At 32.8% G+C, this 19,298-nt stretch overlaps 1 protein-coding gene across 3 annotated transcripts in view; it reads right to left on the bottom strand.

Annotated features, from left to right (window-relative positions):
- PDE9A (phosphodiesterase 9A) overlaps positions 1–19,298 on the bottom strand; it is a 162,958-nt gene that overhangs the window by 41,733 nt on the left and 101,927 nt on the right. For 2 of the 3 annotated variants that reach the window (XM_051984810.1, XM_051984811.1), the window contains 2 exons: positions 10,009–10,093; positions 963–1,044 (listed from right to left, as the gene is read on the bottom strand). In XM_051984810.1, coding sequence (XP_051840770.1) covers positions 963–1,044; positions 10,009–10,093 — 167 coding nt within the window. Of the gene's footprint in view, positions 1–962; positions 1,045–10,008; positions 10,094–17,775; positions 17,827–19,298 lie in introns of those variants that run through there. The other variant, XM_051984813.1, reaches the window with a different exon arrangement.

The following is a 19,298-nucleotide window of genomic DNA, read 5'->3' on the forward strand; positions in this document are numbered from 1 at the left end:
GAGCAGAAAAGGAGCATATTTGAGAAATTTTACAAAGGTGAAGTTGACAGGTCTTGGAAAAAAATTGAATATGTGGGGTGAGATATGAGGAGTTGAAGATATCAGGTTGTGAGCCAGAACAATAAAAAACTACCAGAGGTTCCAAACATCAGTTCATTTCTAGGGAGTCAGAATCTTGTGATCACTTCTCTTAGAGCTTTGAATAGCTTGATTTTATTTAAGAATTATGTAGTACGATTGATAGACTTGCCAGAATGCTATTTCAGAGACATAGAGCTTCCTGCTGAGAAACATCCTGAGCATGAGTATAAGACACATATGACAGGAATCAAGTTCGTGGTTTGTTCCTAGAAGTGTTAATGTCTATATTTTTCAATAGTCAATAAAATTTGGTTGCATGCATTAATGTGTTTACAGCAAATGAGTTTTATGAATGCACCATGCATTACATGCATTGTAAAAAAAATGGTGCTGAGCATTCCTTTGTTCATCTAATAGTATATCCAGTCATTGATCAGTAAATAAGAATTTTACATTTAGAGTATCATTTATTAGGTTGGATGAATGGATATAAATGGGAGAAAAAACTACCTTTCAGCAAGGATATTTTGCTCTTTTTTTTCTCTTATTCTTTCAATGTGACTGGAGAAACCAAAGGGAAACAAAGTGCTTGAAGAACATTTTGTGTTTTTCTTCTTTTCACACATTTCTGTGGACAAAGAATTCATGACCTACATGTGCTGTATCTCTCCATATATAGCTAGACTTGTCCTCAGAAAGCTAATGTAGCTTATTGTTTTGATAATTAACAGCCTGGCAGAACTGGCAGAAGTTATGATCCACTGATATAATTTTCAAGAAGACAAGGTCACTTTTATATCATGACAAGGCATTAGAATGCTTGAGGACCACATGAAAATAGACTTGCTGATTCTTTCCTTGGCTAGAGTTTTATGTCTTACCTTTGGATAGGCTGGGATATCTCTCTGTGGTATCAACTTCCTGTTGTTATCCAACAAACCATACTTACAGGGACAGGTTGTCCTAAAAATAGGAAAATATGTCTTATTATTCTTTCTGCAGATTTTTATTCATAAGTTTATTGAATCTACTTGTAAAATCTTAGTGTTGAACAAGACCTTAGATATTATCTAATCCAATCCATACCTAAACAAGAATGAATAAATTTTAAAAGCATTATTAAATTATGTGCCAAGTATTGTGCTGAGCTCTGAAATACAAAAACAAAATTAAAGACAGTCCCTGCCCACAAGGAGCTCATAGGATATAATACAAATGAGGAAGTAGAGCCCAGAGTTTGTTATCATAATTTACAAAATTATAGGGAAAAAAGGAGAAAGTTAAAGGGATGAAAAGAGGAGCCAAAGAGTAGAGTGATGCACTTTTTCAAGTGGCAATGGCAGTATTAATTTGATTAAGATTCTAGCAGTGGAAAGCAGAAGGGAAAGGAGATTTCACAGATCACCTCTAAAAAATAATATGCTTCAAACTCCAAGACACGTAGTGGAGAAATTCAACAATTCCAAAGACAAACAATGAATTCTGCAAGAAAAGGAAAGGAAATTCAAATAAATCAAGACTATTCATCATCCACCAGAAACCAGAATAGGATTTGGAAAAAAATATATTCTGAAAAGTAAAGGGGCTTAATATGCAACCAATTGGCATATCTTGTAAATCTAAGCCTAATTACCAATAAAAAGAATGGATATTCATGAAAAGAAAGATATTTGAAGCATTCCTGAAAAAAAAAGGAGCAAATTATTTGACTTGCAAATAACAGAAATACAAGAAAGTTAAATAAGTACAGCTATCCAGGAGAGCACAAAATAAATTTCTCCATTTTTAGAGATTATCTAAAGAAAGGAATTAAAAAAAGGAAATGTCTATTTAAAAAAACAAGAAATTACAAAACTGGGACCATCAAGGAATTGTTTTCTTAAAGTATAAAAAGATAAAAATGAAAGCAGAATTTAGAGAAATGGGAAAAATAAGAGGATAAATAGGCCTGAAACACCATGATCTAAAACCTCAAATAATCTCTACTAGTGAATCAAAATATTTTGTGGGACTAAATTACAGAAATAGAGGGTGCATTACCTCTGGGACTGGATCTCAAAGCTGTTTCAACTTCTCCTACATTGGGAAATTAACATTTCATGGAAATCAGTTCGCTTTTGGGGAGAAAGGGATAGCTGGTTATCAGTCATAGTTCTTTCAAAAATCTATACTGGACCTTTCCCAAGTCTTTCTCTGTTCTCTAGGTCTCTGACTGGGCTGAGTCATTGTTTGTCCTTTTTGGCAGGTCTGAGACAAAGTATTCTAAGGAAAGTTTCTGCAGTCCTAAACTAAGGGCCAAATCAAGTAAAGCATGGTTGCTCCCCACCTGTATCTCTCCTCTTATACTGATGGCTGGTCAGAGACTAAGATTTTTCTCTCTGGGGTAAAAAAAAAAAGCTAAGGAAAAGATAAGGGTTGGAAGCACTATCAGACACCCAAAAACACTAAGTTATGGATGGGTTTTCGTGCTGTGATGGATCAGGGATAATAGTTTTGGTAAGACATGTTGAGTATATATATTAAAGATTGGACTTCTGTTGAGCCTCTTATTTTATAATTCTATGGAAAAGGCTGGATTGCTCTACCTTTAAAGCATAATTAATAATTTAGAGAGGGTTTTTTTATAGTTAGTAGGACTTGGACTCCCTCTTTTTGGTCACATGATCCAGAAGTTTTTTCAAAGGAAACTTTAAGGGATTTTAAAATTGCTTTATTATAATCAAATATAGCTAAAAAGTCTAGTATTATACTGCACAGGTTATATTAAACTATATGTATACATATATATATATGTATATATATATATACAGCTATTAGCTATTATTATCAGCTATTATGAAATAACTGCAATGATTTTTTATAACATGCATATCATTTTTTAAACATGGAAAATCACTTAATTTATCTTCTGTAAGAATGGATTTTTGTCTATAGGGTTCTACATAAGGAGGAGTACATCCCTAAAAGATTATGCAGCCAAGGCATAGTCTACAACATATGTAAATATTTTAAATAGAAATTTCATTACCTTAGGTTTTTTATTATAATCTGCTATTTTTGCCCTGTGCTGTAGATAATTGAAGTAAACTCTAGCTTCAGTGATAAGTCTTACTAAAAGTCAAATGTATAAATGTGTAATTTTTTTCTCAGTCTAGAGCTATTGTAAAGAAAAGTAATTTTAAAAGCTTAAAATGCTATACAAATATCAATTATTGCTGTCATCACACAGAGGAATATGTATTATGTTTCCATAGGCCTAAAAAGAATTTTAAATCTGAGATAAAATGGTAGATCCAGCAACATTCAAAAGAAGGACTTTGACTTTTTCCAGTAAACAATCCTGTATAGCCATGCAAACTCTCTGATGAATAACTAAAGACTCCTTTACATTGGGACTTAAGTAAATCTTTTTTTGAGCAAAACCAAATAATCAAAGGAAAACTAGTATTTTAAAATAACTTTCCCCAAGTCATATCCATTATATTTAAGAAAAATGAAAACACACTAGCTCTAAGTGAAGTAATTTTCAGGATATCAAAAGAATTAGAAGATTGGTAGGCATTGGCATTATCATTGATATTTGGATGATCTTAGGAGATGTAAGACTGGATAAAAGTAAATATGCACTGTTACTGAAAAGAGGAAAGAAAATGGAATCTTCAAATTATGGACCAATGAACTTGACTTTGATTCTAGGTAAAATTCTATATCAAATTAGATAAAGGATTGTAAATATATCGAAAATACACTGGTAACTACAAAGAATCGATGTGACTTCCTCAAGAACTGAAGATTGAGATTCATATATTTTTTAACAAAACATTTGATGTAGTAGTTCATACTATTCTTGAGTAAAAGATGAAAAGATATAGTCTAGATTTAGGTAGATTCAGAAATAGCTGAATGCTAGATCTAAAGAACAGTTATCAATAGCTTGATGTCAACTTGTAAAAAAAGTCTGTGGTTGTATGTGTCAGGGATTTGTGTATGGCCTTTGTGCTCTTATGTGGGGAAAATTATATGTTTATATTATGTGGAGAAAATTATATTTTTATCAAATTTGCAGAAAACTGAGGACATTTAATATTGTGAATATATGAATTATAAATTGTTTGTAAGTTAATTCATCAGTTTTTGAGAACAATCTCCTAATAAGGCAATTCAATCAGTATTCAGAAACATTTAAACAGGCTAGATAATAATAATAGCTACCAACAAACAGCACTTATACATACCAGGATCTGTGCTAAGTTCTATACAAAACCCTAGGGGAGAGTAGGTACCATTATTATCCTCATTCTATAGATGAGGAAACTGAGGTTTAATTATTTGCTTAGGATCACATCACTTGTGTCTAAAGCTAGATCTGAACTCAGGTCTTCCAGACTCCATGCCCAGTGACTCCGTCACTGTACCAAATTGCTAATGATTAAAAAACAAGGATCAAAAGAGATGAAAAATGAAATGGAATCAGGAGAGTGTTAGGATGTGAGAGAAAAAGAAGCCTGGAATTGAGGTTAGTAACCTGAAGCTAAGACCAAAAAGAACCAGAAATTGTAGTATTAGTTGTACTTAGCTCTATAAAAGTCTCTCTAAGTCTGTCATCTGGGGGACCTATCTACAATGCTCTGCCTGCATGAAGAAGAGAACTGAACTTTTTGTCCTCAGCCTTGAACACCTTCTCTGCCCTTTGTTCTGACATGCCTTCTAGTGAGTATATCCAATCTTCTTGCCAAGACCCTGAGAACTGTATACTTTTAATCTTCTGACTGGCTATCTTTATTTTTTATTTGGTTTATTTTGATTTTAATAGTATTTTATTTTTCCAAATCCATGCAAAGGTAGTTTTCAACACTCAACTTTGCAAAACCTCATGTTTTAAATGTTTCTCCTTTTGTCCCCTCCTTCCTAGCCCATGATAACAAGTAATCTGACATAGGTTAAACATGTGCAATTCTCCTCAACACATGTCCATATTCATCATGCTGTGTAAAAAAAAAATCAGATAAAGAGGGGGAAAAAGATGAGAAAGGGAGAAAAATTCAAGCAAGCAAAAAAACAACAAAAAGGTGAAAATATTATGCTTTAATCCACATTCATTGTCTATATTTCTCTGTGGATATGGATGGCTCTTTCCATCACAAATCTATTGGAATTGGATTGTCTGTTTTTATCAGAGCTTTTCTTATTCCCTGCTACCTCATCCTTAGTTACTCTCCTTAGCTTTGCGACAGTTAATATGCCTTTCTCTCTAGCCCCCTCCCCTTCTCCCATAGCCTAGTTCCTTATGCCCTACCCTTCCCTTTCCATATATTATTCTAGTTATGCCTACCACTCCTTTCTATTGTGATGTCTTGAATTCCCATACCATAATGAGCCAATCTCTATTAATTGTAAACATTGTCTTCTCGTATTGCCTTTAGCTGCTAATACTCTCAGAGACCTGACTTTGTCAAAAATGACCCTACATCTAGTCATCCTCTTTTCATTGGCTGAACTTCTTTCTTGCCACTCCCCTTCCCACTGTGACTTAGACTCTTTTTTCACTGCCAACTCTCAGAAATCTTCCTCCTTTGAAGAGTGTAACCTTTCTAGGTCAGGCTCTCCATATGACTGAATATATTCTGGACCATATGTGTGTGTAGGTAGGCAGGCCCCTTATTGGGGATCTCTCTCTTTCTCCTCTCCTCTCTTTTTCTCCCCTCTCTTCTTTTCTCTCCTTTTTTTCTTCTCTCCTCTCCTCACTTCTCCTCTCCTCCCCTTCTCTCCCTTCTTTTCCCTTCCTCCTTCCCTTCCCTACTCTTCCCTCTTCTCTCTCTCTTCCTCTCTCTTTTCCCTCTTCCTCTATCCTCCTTTTCTCTCCCCTCTTCCCTGTTAATCTCAACCTCCCCACACAGTTATATATGTTGATCATTTTATATTTATATATTACTAATGTTTATTATATATTATCATACTATATAATACATATATTACATGAAAATATCATTATTATATGTTACATAATAATAGATTAGATTATTTTCCTTCCTACATTGTAGGATTCATCTGAATTTGCTCTCCTTTGCTCCTCCTTCCTTCCCTCCCTCCTCCCCTCCCCGAATTCTATCTCCTTTCTCAGTGCTTTGATATAAGTTGCCTCCTATGCTTGGAATGTACACACTCCTCACCTCTTTAGCAAAGGATGCCTTCCTTTAAGATTCACCACAAGCACTAACTTCTCCATGAAGCCTTCAGTGATCTCCTTGACTTCTGATGATTCTTCTCTTTCTTCTCTACTGCAGCTCAGCCCTCCTTTCACTTTTCCCTTATAGTCACAATTTTCAGTTTTTCCTTTCTCTTGTTGCACTTGTGCTGTCTATTCTTTTTGCCTTAGCTCATTAAATCATGGGTGAGGTGTATATAGTATTTTCCAATAACTGCTTTCTTTCAAGTTTTTTTCTCATAGAAGATGTGTGTTCTTTTGTTTACTACAAATTACTGTAATGCAAGTATATCTTCTGTTTACAAGACTGCAGTAATCTCAAATCTCAAATGAGAGGGAATAGTTATTCTTTTGAACTACAAGAAAGTAAGGAAAATACTAGAATTAAGTAGAAGGTGAGATTTTAGCTGATACTTGAAGGAAGCCAGGTAAATTAAAAAAAAATAGATGAGAAGAAGGAGCATTCTAGGCTTCAGGACAAGCAGTGAAGTTCTCTGGATCCAAGAGATGGAGTATCTTGGTGAAATATTGAGGCCAGTGTAATTGGATTGAAGAAGGGAATGTGAGAAAATGGAAAAGTAAGAAAAGTAGGTTGTGAAGGGATTTGAAGAGGATTTAAAATTTGTACCTGGAGGCAATTGGGAGACTTTGCTCCCTATTTTTTGAGTAAGGGGGTAATATGGTCAGACTTGTGCTTCAGGAAAATCTTTTTGGCAGCTAAATGGAAAATAGACTGGTGTGGGGCTAGAAATGTAGCAGACAGACTCACAAGTAGGCTATGTGATTGATGATGACATAATGTGATGAGGTTCTTTATCAGAATGGTGGAAGTATCAGAGAAGAGAAGGGGCATATTTGAAGGGCGTTGCAAAGGTGGAGTCAACAAATTAAATATATGAGGTGAGAGAGATTCTAAGTTGTGAGGCTAGGGAATTAGGAGGATGGTAGTGCTCTCAACATTAATAGGATAATTTGGAAGGGGCAGAGTTTAGGGGGAAAGATAATGAGTTCAATTTTGGACATACTGGGTTTGAGATGTCTTCAGGATTTCCAGTTTAAGATGTCTAATACATAATTAAAGATGTGAGACTGGAGGTCAGCAAAGAGGTTAAACTTGGTTAAATATATTTGAGAATCATCAGAATAAAGAATATGATTGAATTCATGAGAACTGATGGCATCACCAGATAGCTTGAGGAAGAAGTAAAGAGGGTCTGGGACAGAACATTGAGGGACACCTAAATTAGCCAGTATAATCTGGCTGAGGATCTAGCGAAAGATATTGAGAACAGTCAGAAAAGTAGGAGAACAAGAAGGGCATGGTTAAATAGCTTTTTCCCCAAGAAACATTTAGGAATTTTAGAGAACTGAAAGCATAGTATGAGGTAATAGTGTGATGTAGCAGCAAAATAAAATTTTAATGCAAATTCAGGCAGAATTTAATGAAGCATAGTATCTAGGATTAGGGACCACACTCTGATTCAGTTAGATTGAATTTAAAATGCTGTACTCCATCCATTCAATTCTGAGTGCTACAGTTTAAGGACTTTGACAATCTAGAAAGTATCCAGAAGTGAGAAGCCAGGAAGGGGAAGAACCTTGAGTTCTAACTATAGGAGCATAATTTGAAGGAACAGAGATTGCTTACTCCAGAAAAAGAGATTTAAGGAGGACTAAAAAGTTGACTTAAAATATTTGAAAGTTTGGTATGTGGAAGAGTGGTAGAAATGTTATGTTCAGCCCCATACTGAAGAATTTTGGGCAGTAGTTAAAAGTTTAGAGAGGCAGTTTTAAGTTTGATGCAAACTGAAACTTTCCAACAATTAGAGTTCTCCTAAAGCAGGAGACGGTGGGTTCTCCTTTCAGGATACTTTCAAATAAAATATGGATAATCAATGTTCAGTTTAATTGTAGAGGGAATTCTTTTTAGTTGTGGCCCAAAAGAGGTCCCTTGTAATTCTTAGTCTGAGATTCAGGAAAATCTTTTTTTTTTTTCTTGCTAGTAATACTCTACATTTTCTAAGACATTTGGTTAATTGAGAGTAAATAATAAAAAAAAATTTAAAAATTTTGGAACACACACATGTGACATAAACACACACATATATAAATTATATATAATACCTATATATATACATATATATACAGAATATGTGCTTATATACATATGCACATTTTGTCTGCAGATTTAACTTTCTAATTTTATTTTGCTTAGGTGCAATTGAGATATTAAAATCAATGTGCAGTACTATGACATATTTAACATGTATAGGACTGCTTGCCATATGGGGGAGGGGGTGGAGGGAGGGAGGGGAAAAGTTGGAACAGAAGTGAGTGCAAGGGATAATGTTGTAAAAAATTACCCAGGCATGGGTTCTGTCAATAAAAAGTTATAATTATTAAAAAACAGAAAGAAAAAAATTAATGTACAGTTTCTAAGTATATATCACATAATATAAGTGAAAAGTAGTCTGGATAATAGCATAGACAATATGTAACAAATCATTAAGGATTAGCAGTTTTCTTTATTATTTCTGTGTTCAAAGAACTATAAATTTGAGGAAATAATTTTCAGTATTCTTAGAATAATTGTTGTAAGAAGTGATTGAAAACTAAGATATCAGTCCCATTATTTTTCTGACATAAATTTATGTATTTTAATTTCTAGTTATTCCAATTACACAAAGTAAAAAGGATTGGTGACAAAAAATATGATTGTTTCAAGCAGAAATTTTACATAAACCCAAAGCACTGGAAGGTCAAGTGACAGAATATATAGATGATCACTTTTCTGGGAAATATGAAAGAATTAATTCTTTAGTTAGGGTTTAGATAGTATGATCTCTAAAGTATGATTTAACCATGAGATTGAATTTTTTAAAATAAGATTAAGGCATAAAAAACATATTATAGCCATAAAGTATTATATACAGTCATATCATCATCATCTCCTCCTCCTCCTCCTCTTTCTCCTTTTCCTCCTTCTTCTCCTTCCCCTTCTTCTACAATACTCAAGTATTATACAGTCTGGTAGACTGTATGAAATATACAGCTTTTTCTCTTGATCTGTTTCATCAATTTTCCTGTGCATGTTATTCCTTGACAAAATAGACTGCTTTTGTATTTTGAAAAACCAGGGAAAATTTGTATGCTAATTGCACATAAAATCACCATGTCTTTTTTTTTTTTTTTTTTTTTTAGTATACCATGCTTTTTACTGAACCTCATTAAATATTAATGGGATTTCTGAGATACCAAATTAGAAGGATAAGTATTTCAGTGGTCGCATGCCTCCTTGAAAACTTTTCCTATTATAGGCACAAATAGCAATAAATAAACAAAAAGATGGTTAAATAGTTTTTTCTCTTTTTCTTTATCCATAAATCAATTTCTGAATACCAAGTCTTTGTGACTCTATTTGGTATTTTCTTGGCAGAGATAGTGGATAGGTTTGCCATGTCTTTATCCATCTTTTTTAAAAGATGAGAAACTGAAGCAAACAGATTTAAGTGATTTACCCAAGGTCACATAGCTAAGTAAGTGTTTGAGGCCAGATTTGAACTCAGAAAAATTAATCTTTTTGTTCCAGGACTACAGCCCCATCCACTAGACTACCTTGTTTAACCTTAGGAAAAAAACCGACTACAAACTTCTTCAGTCTTAACAAACAAGCCTCCTTTGAGCAGATAGTTTTGTCTGAATATTAAACTGATGTCAGTTACCTGTTGTTTCTTGCAGCCATCTCTTCCCTCATCTTTTTGATGTCACTCTTGCATTTTTCAATCTCCACCACTTTCAGTCCTTCCACTGGCAACAAAGAGAAATAACAAGAGTGTCACCATGTAGAAACTTGAAGCATATATATATATATATATTTTTTAGTAATGGCAATAACTCTCCAAGGACTTCTAAAGGATTTCAAAGCTAAATAGGTCCTTACAAAGACATGTTGGCATTGACTTCTATTCCCATATATACTTATGATGCTAAGACAAGACTCAACCACTACCATTCAGGTTTTGCACAACACTCAGTCCAACAACTGGAAGCAAAGTCCTATTACCAATTTTGAATCATTACTTAAAACACCTGTTCATATAAACCCTATAATTAACTGATGATATGAATGATAATAGTAACAATAACAATAATTATTAAAATAGCTAATATTTATATAGCACTACATGCCAGACACTGTGATTTACAATTACTATTGCATTTGATTCTCATAGCAATCCTGGAAGATAGGTGCTATTTTCACTCCCATTTTATAGATGAAGAAACTGAGGCAAACAGAGGTGAAGTGATTTGCTCATAATGATTATGTGTCTAAAGTGAATTGAACTTAGATCTTCCTGATTCCAGGTCCAGTGCTATATCTACTGTGCCATAAAGCTGTCCTGCCCCATCTCCTTTTCTCATTCTGTCCTTAATTACATTAACATCTCTGGCTCTAATTCTTGTCTTCTCCAAACCTGAAGACCTTTGGACATCTGATGAAGATGTCCTTTGTGAGAAAGTTCATGTCCCCAAGGAATATTAAAATGAAATATTTGGGCAGCATGACATAAGGTTTCTATGAAAATAATTAAGATAAAAGCTTCTCATTTATGGATTATTCCACAGAGGAGCAGTTAACGAGGGAACGTTGCTGTTTTAAAATATATGAGAGGCCAATAAGCAATGTAAAGGATTTGCAAGTTAGACTTAATTTTGCTTGATTAAATTATTTCATAGAAGCATGACCTAAAGGAGTTTAAAAAATAATTTCACCATAATTTACATATCTAAATGAATATTATATCAAAATAGTAGTATTAAGAGTATCACATAAGTATAATGTTTGAGTATATCTTTACTCAAAATATTATCCAATCCTTTTTTAGACTGTTTTTGTAAGCAGTTTACAGCAAATAGCATTAGTTTAATTATTTTTAAAAACATACCCCATTATTTATAGTGAAATGAGAAATTCATTTCATATACTCTTTCAATGATTCTTTTCTTTCTCAATGACTTTTTCTAGTTTTTAAAAATAAAATCAACTATCAAAACATATAGATTGGCTTTAATGATGTTCTACAGATTATGAAAGCAGCTTCAGAGGAGGAGCTCTAAAAAAGGCTTTTGAGCAATCTGCATCATTAAAATAAGTGTATGGCCTATCAAAGACTATTTTAAAGGAATAACATTAATTTCATTCATATATAAAACATTCATATAACATACTATTTTTCTTAGAGATAGTTGAGGCAAATATTTTTCCCACTTGATAGATTCTCTTTTTATTCATTTGGCATTAATTTTGTTTGTGTAAAAGCTATTTAATTTTATGAAATAAAATTTTCTAGTTTATTTATATTCAAATATTTTACTATGAAAGATATTGATGAAATTTTAAAGTTTTATTTATTATTGTATAAGTTTATTAGTTCATTAAACAATAGTCAGCAACTTCTCCCTCATCCATAGCATAATTTTTAATGAGAATAAAACAATTTAGAAACTGCAGAGAAAAAAATTTTTGCATTATATAACTTTTTTATGGAAGTGAGAACAGATCTTGGTGTCATTCTCAGAAGAATGTTTTAAATACATAAGAAAATAAATTACACTTTATTACAAAGGAATTACAAAGGAAATTAATATTGAAATATAAGTATTAATAATAAAAATTGGAGGCAATAATAGAAAGGGGGATTCCATTCCAAGTAATTATAAAAGGTATTTAAAGATCAACTTAACAAAGCACAGAAAATGATTTTATAGATTCATTTACAAAGTACTCTTTTAATAAATAAAAAACCCAACTTAAATAGCTGAAGTAATATTGAATGCATATATCTATGATGTGTCAATATAATAAAAAATAAACATTATAGGATGTTAAAAGAACAAAATTCATTTGGAGTAAAATATAAAAAAACAAATGAACAAATAAAATATAAAAGGGATTTACTGAAAAAAGGTAAAGATAAAGGGGAATAGCATATTGAGACCTCAAATTATATTATAAAATAGCAGTTATCAAAACCATTTACCACTGATTAAAAATAGAAATTCTATCTAGACATGGAAAAATAACAACCAAGGGAACTCAATAACCCAATATTTGATAAATTGAAAAATTAATTTTGGAGTGGGGAGAGAAGCTCTTATTTGATGAAAATTGTAGGGAATATGGAAAACAACCTGACAGAAATTAGATTTAGACCAATACTTTACACCATATTCCATAATACATTCTAAATAGACATGGCTTTAATATGAAAGATAATAATAGAAAAAATTAGAAAAGATGCAGATAATTCCTTTTACAACATTGGTAGATGTATCCTTAACCAAACAAATGATTGAAGCAATTACAAAAGATGTTTCCACTTCCATGACTTTTATTCTCTTCTTAATTTTTCTGCATTCTGATTCTGGAATTTACTCTCCTGAAACTGTTCTTTTCAAACTTACTAATGATCTCTTAATTTTCAAATCTAATGGAGTTTTCTTCGTTCTCATTCCCCTTGACCTCACTGAAGATCTTTGACCCTGCGGACAACCTCTTCTCCTTTCTCTCTCTCTCTCTCTCTTTTTTTTTTTTTGATAATAACAATAATCTCTCTTTTTACCTGTCTGCTCCTTCTCAGACTCTTTTGCTGGATCTTTATTGAAGTGTGGCTGCTAAATGTGGGTATCCCCCCAAGACTCTCATGGGCCCTCTTCTCCTGCTTTTATATACCACTTAATCTCTTGATAGTCTTATTAGTTTCCATGGATTCATTGACTACCTTTATGCACATAATTCTTAGATCTATTTGTCTAATCTTCATATTTTTCATGGCCTCTAGTCTCACATTTCCAACTGCCTACTGGAAATAGATGTCCTGTAGACATCTCATCCTAACCATTCATTCCTGTCAAGGTGACTATCGCCCTCCCAGTCATACAGGCTTGCAACCTAGGTGTCATCCTTGGCTCATTCTTTCTCATCCTCCATATCCAAATAATGGCCAAGTCTTGTCCTTTTTACATTTGTAGAATCTCTAGTCTATTCACTCTCCCAATCTATCCTCTGACAGTGCTTCCCCCAATTCCCTGAAAGATTTTATCATTTCATGCTTTGTCAATTGCAATAGATTTCTGGTTGATCAGCTTCAAGTCTTTTCCTAGTCCAACCCATCCTCCACTGAAACTGATTTTCTTATGTCATGTCCTGTCAAGCACAATCATGTTATTCCACTATGCGATCAAATCCAATGACTCCTAGTTGACTCTAGGAGTAGAACCTTTCTTAACTTTTAAAGCTCTTCATAACTATGCCCTTTCTACAATCTTCTTACATCTTACTTCTCTCCTACTCATTGTGTGGTTCAGTGACAATGACCTTTTTGTTGTTCCTTGCATAAAACACTCCATCCTGCAGCAAGCATTTTCACTTTCTGTAATCTATGCCTGCAGCTCTTTCCATAATTCTCTCAAACTCCTGGCTTCCCAGCTTCTTAGTGTCTCTATTGATGCCCACTCTACAAGGAGCCTTTCTCAGTCTTTAATCTTAGTGCTCTCTCTCTGAGATTATTTCTACTTTATTCTTTATATTATTTTGTTTGTACATTTTTTGCATGTACATAGTTGTCTGTGTCATTAGACTAGTCTAGATATTATTGATGTCTTTATTATGATTTGGTAATACTACCAAAACTCATTTGTGTTTTAATGTCATGAATTTCAGTTAAAAAGCTTGAAATTCAACTAAAAAGCAATGAGGGGGAATTTGAGAAATGATAAACAAGATGGAGGAACAGACATTTTCTCTGATCTCTTCAACCTCTTAAAACTCTTCAAAACAGAAATCATATAGGAAAAATAAAGAAATTACAGCTGTCTTCAGGATATAGGAAACTTGGAATTAAAAATAAGGAAAACAAATAAACCCATGAACTGGGTTCTACAATGAGCTTACTTAACGTCCATCTCCTCACTTCAGTCTACAGCTGACTCATACCAAGTTTACCACAAAATCTCAAAAACATAGATTTTTTCCTTCCTCTTTTTAGTATTGTGATGCTATTGGCTTTAGGCTGAGAAAGTTTTCTCAGACTAAGACAGAGCCAACATGAATCCACAGCATTCCAGACCATGGAAATTTATTGGGGCTATGCAGAGCAGATGGCATAGTAAATAGAGCACTAGGTTTGGACTCCAGAAGACCTGAGTTCAAATTCAGCCTCATACCACACTTACTGTGTAACTCTGTGCAGGTCAGTTAACACTATTTGCCTCAGTTTCCTCACCTATAAAATGAACTGGAGAAGGAAATGGCAAACACTTCAGTATCTTTGCCAAAAAAATCCTAAATGGGTTCACAAAGAATCAGACATTATCTTAACAGTTGAACAACAGCCAGAGCTTCAGTGGTCAGAAAATCACTGCAGAAGAACTAGGAAAAGAAGGAAAGGTGTCATATACATCTGGGCTCAAAATGGAGCACAACATCACATTCTCCCCAAACCCCAATTTTATCATATCTTTCTAGAGCCTCAAAAACCAAACTATACAAATCAGTCCAATGGCACCTGCATAGGTGTTTTCTGAATTGTCAGTGCCAGTTCAGAGAACTGAGGAATAGAGGTAGTAGAACAGGATGCAATATATTTAGTAGCTACATAGCATTCCATTAAGCCTAAAAGAAAGTACGCAGCATTCAGCTACTGTCAGTTTGGTGCACCCCAAAAAATCACTTTGGGGCAGAGATCTAGGCTAGTGTACCATGAATTGCCCAGCATGGGAAGAAACTGAAATGCTTTAAATTAAGGGAAAAAAGACAGAAATTACCAAAGATCTCAGGAAGAAGAAAATTCAAGAGCCCTGGAACATAAACAGATAACTCAACAAAAAATCATCAACAGAAGAAAGAAATATGGCCTTCAGACATAGTAAACAAGTTCAGGAATCCATGAATAAACACTAAAAAACAAAGGAAAATTGTTCAACACCTGATGAATCAGAGGACCTCGTGGAATTTGAGAACTTGGAACTACAACACATCATTCCTGAGGGATTTAAAAGAGAAGTAAGAATGATGAGAGCAGAATTAATGGTTTGTATAGTAAAAAATAATAGGTAGAATAGAAAAATTGGGATCCGTAATGGCAAACCAAACCAAAACAAAATCAAAAGAGAACAATAGTTTGGGAATGAAAATATAGAGAAGTGAAGGACAATCTACAAGAAGAGAAGCAAAAATTGCTCAATGACTTTAAAAGAAAATATATTCATAATGTAAACATAATGTATAAACTTCAAAGACAAGATATTTAGAAGCAATTTATGGATCAAAGATCACCCAGAAAAATAAAAGAGGATGAAAATCCTTTACATCAGAAATGCAGGAAGAATAAATGTGATAGCCAAAGACAACAGCAGAAATAGCAATAGAATGACAGCAGAGGGTCCAGTAAGAAACTGTTTTCAAATATACACAGATAAAGAAGTGAAGGTAAAAGTCAGGTAGGTGAAAGTCAGGGACATTGTAGTCAAAACCTGGGCCATTATAGACAGAACCTGTACAGAGGGGAACTGATGTGCCTCCTTTTTTTTTTTTTTTTTTTTGGGATGGGAGTATATTACAAAAAGAAAGAAGATGGGAGAAGGGATAGAAGAGAGTCTATGATTTGCACAAGTTAAATCAAAGGCTAGCAATAAGGGGAAGATGATCCTTATGATCTTAGCAAGAGAAAAACCTGTACGAAAGTGGGTGGGAATCAGGGGAGGAGGACTGAAAAGAAGGGGAAAAAAAGAAGGACTTTGTTGGTGGAACAGGGTTCTACTGACGAATGCTTCTATGGGTGAAGAGAGATCTTCTATGAAGGAATATAGGGACCAAGCACTGGATATGGTTTGGGTGATTTAGTGCTTCAAAAGGCCACTCATTCTATTTTGGGAAAGTGAAGTTGGAAATTCTGGGGGCACTCAGCATCTGTGCAAGCAAACCCAGGGGGAAATTTTGAAGCAAATTGAGAAAAAAAAGTTAAATAGGGGAAGGTATAGATTAATGGTGGGTGGTATAATAAGGGACATAATGGGAAAGAGACCCTACCATGTCTCTTTTCTGACACTTGACATAATCGATATTGTTCTCAAAGGGAGACACAATGTAAAATAAGAACACATGGGTGAATTCTACAAGGCAGTGTCAGAAATTGTCTAGAATGGATACTTTAGAAATTTTGATTGAACAAAAAATACAGAGAATAGAGAAATTACAATTATACGGATCATGAAGGTTTGTAGGAGAAAAATGAAGATATGTAGGAGAAAGAAAGAAAGAATGAATAATGAAGAGAGAAGGGAGATAAATACCTTTTGAAATGGGGCACAAAAATTAAACTCAAAAATTAATGAACAAGGCTCATTGAAGAGCCGGAGGAGAAAGAGGAATTTACTTGACTGAGAGAGAAAAAAAGAGGGAGAAGAATTATATGGTCAGATAAAAAGGAGAGAACTAATAGGAAAACTCTAAAAGAAAAGGATTAACAAAAAAGAGGAGAGGATTAGGGGTGAGAGAAAGAGAACCATTGAAATTAAGACCACTTAAAGAAAGAGATTTAGGTAAAGAAACTGAAGGAACAGTTTTATAACAGAATAAGGAGAAAGATAACAATTAAAAAACCCTATAATTAGAAAGCAATAAAGAAAAATCTTATAACTTTAAATGTGAATGGGTTTGACAATCCAATAAAAAGAAAAAAAATGACATATTGGGTAAGAAAATAAAACCCTACATTTTCTTCCTTATGAAAAAATACTTAAAAACAAAGCTATAGACAAAATAAAACTGAAAGTCTGGGGAAAATTTTTTACTATGTATGAAACAAATCTAAACAAACAGAAGGTACTATTATGCTGTCTGACAGAGCAAAAATAAACATTAAAAAAAAAGAAATAGGAAAAAACAAGGAAACTACATTATGTTGGAAAAAAACCATAAACAATAAATCACCTCTGTGTTCTGTAAATCTGTTAGCATCCACATTCATAAAGGAAATATTATTTGAGATTAAAAAACACAAACACTATCATGATAATGATAGGAGACTTCAATATCTCCCTCTCAGTTTTGAGTAAGTCTAAGAGATAAATATACAAAAGGAAAAATATGGAAATAAACAAATTTCTGGAGAAACTAGAGTTGAAAGCTATATGCTGGTTTCTAAATGGGAATGCAAAAGGATGTACATATTTCTCAACAATAAAAATTTACAATGTACTAGGGTACAAAGATTACAAACAAATCTAAAAAGGCAGAAATGGTTAACAAATCCTTTATAGACCATGATACAATAAAAATAATCATTGGTTCAGTAACTATAAACAAAAGACACAGAACCAAATGTATTTTTAATGATGAAATCCTAAATAATGAGTGAGTCGAGGAACAAATCATAGACATAATTAATAACTATATGAAAAGAAATTATAATGATGAAACAACATACCAAAATTTCTGGGATGCAGCTAAAGCAGTCCTCAGAGGAAAAATCATATCCCTACAAATATACATTAACAAAATAGAAAAAGAGAGAATTAATGAAGGGATATACATTTAAAAATTAGAAAAACCAAAAACAAACAAACTTAAAATTATAGGGTAAAAGAATAAATTGGAAGCAAAAAATAATATAAAGATAATAAATAAAATTAAAAGATAGTTATTTGAAATGACTAATAAAATTGAAAATCTTAGTCAAAATGATTAAAAAGAAGAAAGCAGAAAATCAAGCCAAGAAAAATAGCAAATGATCAAGGTGAAATTCCAACAAAACCAGAAGAAATAAATAAGAATAATAAAAATATAAGCAGTTACATTTTATAAAAATCAAGAATACAAAAGAAATATAAGAATAACTAAAAGAAATAGCTTAACCACATCAATGATAAAAGCAACAAAACCCATATAATATTTACAGTAGCTACAGAAAAGTTATTTGACAAAATACAATACCCATTTCTATTAACAATACTAAAAAGCATAGGAATTAATGGAGCCTTTCTTAAAATGATTAAGAATATCTATAAGATAAGTATATCTTAATATCTAACTATTATCTGCAATGAGGATAAACTAAGAGAATTCCCAATAAGATCAAGGGAGAAACAAGAATGTCACCACCATTATTCCATATTGTGCTAGAAATGTTAGCTATAGCAATAATACAGGAAAATAAATTTAAGGAATTAAGTAGGCAATGAGGACATGACACTCTTAAAACTCTTTGCAGATGTTATGATGGCATACTTGGAGAACTTAAGAGAATCAACTAAAAACTAATTGAAACAATTAACAACTTTCTCAAAGTTGCAGAATATAAATTAAATCCACATAAATCTTCAGTACTAATATATATTACAAAAAAAAAAAAAACCCACAATAAAGCCTAGCAGGAAAAGATAGAAAGAGAAATTCCTTCTAAAATAGCTGCAAACCACACAAAAATGTTTACATTTTTTGAAAATCTTAGTTAAAATGATTAAAAAGAAGAAAGCAGAAAATCAAGCCAAGAAAAATAGCAAATGATCAAGGTGAAATTCCAACAAAATCAGAATAAATAAGAATAATAAAAACATAAGCAGTTACATTTTATAAAAATCAAGAATACAAAAGAAATACAAGAATAACTAAAAGAAATAGCTTTAATAATAAATCGTAGCAGGAAATGATAGAAAGAGAAATTCCCTTTAAAATAGCTATAAACCATACAAAAATACTTGGAAATCTTCTTGCCATGCATGTACCAGGATTTATCATGGTACATATGAAAATAATTACAAAATACTTTTTACACAACTATAGAGCTAAACAATTTGAACAATCTTCATTGCTCATGGATAGGCTAAGCCAATATTATAAAAATGACAATTCTACCTAAATTAATGTACCTGTTCAGTGTCATATTCATCAAACTACCAAAAGGATTATTTTTATAGAGCTAGAAAAAATAATCACAAAAGTCATTGGGAA

Source organism: Antechinus flavipes, chromosome 3, assembly GCF_016432865.1.
Source record: "Antechinus flavipes isolate AdamAnt ecotype Samford, QLD, Australia chromosome 3, AdamAnt_v2, whole genome shotgun sequence".
Classification (NCBI taxonomy): Eukaryota; Metazoa; Chordata; class Mammalia; order Dasyuromorphia; family Dasyuridae; genus Antechinus; species Antechinus flavipes.